Source organism: Trypanosoma grayi, assembly GCF_000691245.1.
Source record: "Trypanosoma grayi strain ANR4 Tgr_1049_V1, whole genome shotgun sequence".
NCBI classification, from domain to species: domain Eukaryota; phylum Euglenozoa; class Kinetoplastea; order Trypanosomatida; family Trypanosomatidae; genus Trypanosoma; species Trypanosoma grayi.
In genome coordinates, this window is record NW_008826668.1 from 1 (window position 1) to 5,723 (window position 5,723).

Consider the following 5,723-nt stretch of genomic DNA (forward strand, 5'->3'; position numbering starts at 1 on the left):
GGTCGCTGCACCACGCCCGTCCGGTCGTCTCGCGGCAGAGTGCCAACGTGGCGCGGAACTACCACAAATAGAGCAGTGGAGCGGAGAAGAACGAATGGGAAAGAGGCATGCGGTGGAAGGGGGTCACCGGTATATATGCTCAGGGGAACGCACAGCAGCCCGGGGACAAAAAGAAGCTGGGACAGGAAGCCGAACCAAAGCAACGAAAATAAGCAAGGAAACGATGATGACGATGACGACGGCGACAAGAAGAAGAAGAACAGTAACAATGGTGGCGAATTGAAGAAAAGCAGCGGGATGTGAAGCGTGTGTGCGTAATCATTGCGCGGTTTTCCTATCCACTTCTACCTTCTTTGCGTTTTCCTTTGCTGTTTGTTGTGTTCTTTTTTCTTTGTTGGTCACCTGCTGTTTCATGGGAATCATGCAGCAGAGTGTTAAGGATTTCCATTCCTACCTTTGTTGGCTCATTTTCGTATTTTCGCTCATCCCACGCCCATTAGGTGTGACGCGTTACTGACACGGGCGGCACCGCCCTTCTCCAGTGGCTCCGACTCTCCCACCATCAGACTTGGGCGCCACGACGGAGGGTAGTGGAGAGTGTGAAGGAAATGAGTCTGCGTATTGATGTATGTGTTGTGCTGTGTGGGAGTGGTGGGTGTGCGACAACTGAGTGTGCGGCGGCAGCAAGCGGGAATGGGCGGACTGCGCTCCCCTCCCACTTCTGCATCTACGTGGCAGCTCTAGAGCAATCATCATACCACACACCCACACACAGATTCACACATACATATAGGCACACATATAAGCGTATGACACGGCATACAAGCAATGATGACAAGATGGTGGGCGAACACAAAATGGTGTCTGCTGTTGATTTTTTTTTTTTGCGACGTGTCTCTGTATAGGGGGATAGTAGCGTGCGTGCAGCAGAAGTGTTGCTATTGTTATGGTGGGTGGAGGGGAGAGCACGCGGTGCGGCATCGAGAGAGAGCGACAGAGGGAGAGAGAGAGAGAGAGAGAGAGCGGCGGTTAGCGTGTGTAGCGGGAGGCACAGAAAGAGAAGAATGGGAACAACAACAATGAGAAATAGCAACGACGGCCAGAAAGGCTGTTTTATTTAAACAACAAAACAAAGCCGAAAAGACTAGAAAATGAAAAAACAAAATTGAAAACGAAAGTCTTGGACCAACTCGAGACACCCATGTGCTTTCATTGTGCTTACTCATGTCCACCTTGCGGTCTGCTCTTAGTTCCCGTTTTGGTGAGCGTCATTTTCAAGTTTTTACAAAAAAAAATCCCGTTTTCATTTGGAATGCCCACCGCTTCCGCGCCGTAGAGAGAGAGAGAGAGAGAGATGTCTTTGCTGTTGTCTGTCGCCGCGGCGTGGTTGGCGGCGCGGTTGGGCGGCTGCGTACATCCGTCTCTCTCTCTCTCTCTGTGTGTGTGGGTGGGTGGGTGCCCGTCCGCTGCGTCTCGCTGGTCCGCCGCGGCCCAGTCTTTGATTTTTGCTGATGCTGGTGTGTGGTGCTCGCTGCGAAGCTGACAAACAGAAAAGAGGGCATCTAGAACGAGAACAAATAATGGTACGAACCCAACAACACAACAAGAAGAAACAAAAACAAATAGAACAAATCAGAGGAAACACATACACGCAGACAGAGTGAGAGAGAGAGAGATAAAAGAAAATAGTAGAACTGTGCGTGGGCACACGAACACGCCTTCACGAAGGCGGGCGGGTGTGCTAGTGCTTGTGCTTGTGTGTGTGTGTGTGTGTGTGTGTGGCGTTGTGGTGCGTTGTGCACATCTCCCCTCCCTCTTTCTCGTGCCTACTTTCTTTTTCATTCCAGTTCATGTCACTGCATGCATGTGCCGTTCTCGTTTCACTTTTTTTGGTTTTTTTTTTTCGTTCCTCCTTCCCTTTTTTTTTGTTTGTTTCCCTTTTTTTTTCGTCCCGTTGGTGCGCGGCGTTTGTTGCCCGCACCACGACGCTGCTGCGGCTTCTCTCGCCGTGCGCGGCAGCGTCTGCATCGCCGCCCTTACACATGCACCCGCTCTCTTGTACAGAAACACACACACACACACACACTTACGCACACTTTTGTTCGCCCACTCATTCACAAACGTACCCCCAGCGTTCCCATCGTCAGCTGTTTGTCTATATAGTTCCGCTCTTCGCTTTGCTTGCTCCCCACGCCGATGCAAAACAGAGAAGGCGTTAGTTGCAAAGAGAAAACAACACACGTTGCGTGCCATTCCGCTTCCCTGTTCTGTACGGCTATTCCTCCCTCGTCTCTTTCTCGCTCCCCGCCTCAGTGTCTGTGCCATTGTGCCATTATCTGTCTTTTTTGTTCTTATTATTCTCTGCGCTGCTTTTTTGCTTGCTCTCTCTCTCTCTCTCTCTTTTTTTTTTTTTTTATATATAAATATATTTACGGATTGCCGTTGCTGTGCGACAGATTAGCTCGTACCCAATTTATATCTGCCCAAAGGGGAAAAAAGCGTCCAGGAGGTAAAGAGAATAGGAAAGTAAGTAAGATAAGCAGCGAAGGAGGTATCACAAGAACAGGGAAGTACCGAAACAGAGGAACGAGGTGAAGGCAGGAAACATTAATTTCGTGCCCCAACCTTACCTATTTTCGTTCCCTATTTTTGCGTAGAAGCAGTGTAGTGTCTGTGTGTCTTGTGACTCACACAGAGTGAAGAAACAGGCGAGGCGGAGAATCACATCGCCACCACCTTCAAAACACCCGCTGTCAGTGAAGAAGCAGCACGCGATGCGCACCAGCCCACCAAACACGCGCCACCACGCCTACCGCGGCGGCCAGGGCCAGTTTCAGCAGCCGCAGCGTCGTGGCGCCAACCTCAGCCCACCAAGTGGCAATCGGAGCCCTAATTCGGGTGGGCCATCTTCGTACCATGACCGTCTCTTCACAATACGCCTTGTATGCCCTTGCACCAACAGTGTCGTCTGCACGCGCCTCAGCCGCGTCCTCCCGACAGCTGCGAGAGGCCAGAATGGAGCGGCCGTGTGTGAGGATTTCATGCACACACAGTCCTGCCGACTTGGTGAGCTGTGTCCCAAGGTGCATGTGGCACAGGAGCACACGTGGAACTACATTACTCATGATATCAACAGGAACACGGGTCTCTACGAGCCTGGATTCATCTTGCAATGCTACGATCCGTGCATGACCCACTACTACTCGATTCCCAGCGAGTTTATCTTCCCCACTCGTGGGAGCAATGAGTATGTGAAGATGCACAACGAACACGGAGACAATTTTAAGGCAAAGTTTAAACTCTGCGATGCAATGACAAATAAAGGGAAGTGCGAGTTGGGTGCCACCTGCGAGGATATACACACTGCTTTTCAGGACCTTTCTGAAGTGGAGGGTAACGCCACACACATTGCGGAGCCTGCGATGCTAATGCGATATCCCCGTCTCCGCACGGATGTCATCGTTCGTGTGTTTGAGCAAAACAGCAACGAGGCGTGGGTAGATTATCCTGGTGATCAGGTTCTCGTGACGTTGGGATCGCGCCAGTACATGGCCGCATTTGATGCTGAGGGGACCATTCCCAAAAAGAAGATGCAACATTGTGCACATTTTCGCACCAAGAACCTCTGCCGTATGGGTGAAAACTGTCGTTTTCTTCACGTTGTGACCGATATAAATGGTCTGCTTGGTAATTCGGTGACAAGCGGCGTGAGCCCGTACAGCACCTCCCGCGGCGATTCACCCACCTCGGACATCAACGTCAACGTGCGCAGTCGTCACGGTGTTCAGTGGCCGAGTGGCAGCCAAGTGGCCGCTTGGGTGGCGCAGAAGTACAGCGAGGGAGGGGCCGCCGACGTCACACCGCTGAACCTTGTCCAAGGTGGCACTGGAGACCCCACGTTCAGCAGCAGCACCACCATCGACAACAATACTAACAGCAGCGCCGGTTTCTTGGGGCGAAAGGAGATGTACGCCGTCAACGATGGAGTCTCGTCAGTTGGGCAGGCGCGTATGGGGTTTAATAGTAACAACCCCAACACTCTCCAATCCCCACCGGACGCGAGCGCCAAGACGCGTATGATCAGCCCTACGCGGCGCAACAACCCGTACGCCATGCACCCGGTTGATGAGGAAGCTGTGCCACAACAGCAGCAACAGCAACAGCAACAGCAGCGCGGTGAGTGAACCGCTCGCCATTTGCACGGGCCCCCAGAAGGGGCTGGGTTGGTGAATATAGAGCTTTCCCAGGACGCAATAGGGGTGTATAGGAAAACGTGACGGAGTGAAAGAGAAAAAGAGAGGAGGGACAATGGAGTGACAAAAACGCCTATCAGCCGTGAATACGGGCGAAAAAAAATAAAGAAGGGAGGATGAAATATGGGTATCCAGAGGATCCAAAAGAACAAAAAAAAGCGTGAGATAACACGATAGGCACACCAAAAAACTTCTCTGAAAGGGAGTGGGGTTTTGTGTGCTGTTCTTTCGTCGGTGTACACCTCTGACGTTTTTTTTTTCTCTTGTTCACTTCATTTGTGTAGGTTTCCGGGTCGTGGTGGTGGTGATGGTAGTGGGGTGCGTCATTCCCTTTTTCTCCCATCTCTACCCCCTTCGCCGTTTCTTTCATCGTTTGTGCATGTGTGTGTGTTTCTTCTCCCCTCTCCTTATTCCCCCATCGTGTTGCTTCTGTTCTTTTTTCGTTGTGCTTTGATTGTTTGCGAGGGCTCTCCTGTGTACCACGCGCCCCAGCCTGCTGTTCCTTCGATACCCTCTCAGTTGAAAGGAGGGAGGAATCTATGCAGAAACAAGGACAGAAAAGAGAGAAAAATAACTAAATAACTTGTATATGCAGGGGACTCAAGATGACGGAAGTGGGTAGAAGGTATATACGTGTGTGTGTGTGTGTGTGTAGGTTTAAGCAAATGCTGTTCTGTGCCTGAAGGAAGACATGAAGTATGGCTTCGTGCGTACTGTGCGGTGAATGTAGCTTCATGTGGCTTCTGCGAGGCATCCATACTTCATGTTGTTCCTCACTTTGTTTGTTTTTCTGTGTGTATGTATGCGTGTGCGTGTGTGTGTGTGTGTTCATTTATGCGCGTTTGTTTAGTTTTTTTTTTTTTCTCCTCGCTTGATGTTTTCCCGCATTTTCTGTGTTTTATTGATCTTCTCCCAATCAGCCCCCTGTTAGATTTCTACCTTTTGTTTGTTTTGCTAGTTTGCGTTGTTTCTTCTCATACCGCAGAATCCTCTGGGGGACTCGTGTGGGATTTTTTTTTGTTTTTGTTTCTGTTGGGAAGCGAGAGGAGTGGGCTTTTTTTTCTTTGTATTGTGTTCTTTCCCTTTGTTCGTGCCGCTTTGGCTTTGGATTAACGGGATGATATTCCGCTGCTTCAACAACACCAGAGACAGTAACCACAACCAACAATAACAACGACGATGCTGGCAGTGCAGTGGGAAGCAGTAAGAAGAAAAACGTGACGAAGGTGGTTGTGGCTGCACGACAGCTAAAATGAAGGCGCCGAGCCTTCAAACATACCACTCTTCTTCTGCTTCCATGGTGGTTATTTTGCCCCATTTATGTGCGGATCCACTCGACCCAGTCGATCCTCACAGAAGCACGCACATACGCAACGGCTTCGCAAGGCTCTTATTTGGTAGCTGTAGTTCAAAAAGCCCTTGGGTTTGTGCATTCCGTTCTGTGGTTGTTCAGTGTTCCCTTCGTGTCTT

At 50.4% G+C, this 5,723-nt stretch overlaps 2 protein-coding genes across 2 annotated transcripts; both read left to right on the forward strand.

Moving 5' to 3' along the window:
* DQ04_10491000 (hypothetical protein) lies at positions 1-303 on the forward strand (the record flags this gene model as incomplete). The annotated part of the gene is made up of 1 exon (XM_009316263.1): positions 1-303. A coding segment is annotated over one exon (303 nt), but the record flags the coding sequence as incomplete, so codon positions are not given.
* A 2,471-nt stretch (positions 304-2,774) lies between these two features.
* Positions 2,775-4,184, forward strand: DQ04_10491010 (hypothetical protein; the record flags this gene model as incomplete). The annotated part of the gene is made up of 1 exon (XM_009316264.1): positions 2,775-4,184. One exon carries the CDS (start codon positions 2,775-2,777, stop codon positions 4,182-4,184), a length of 1,410 nt encoding a protein of 469 aa, XP_009314539.1.
* Between the last annotated feature and the right edge of the window lie 1,539 nt (positions 4,185-5,723).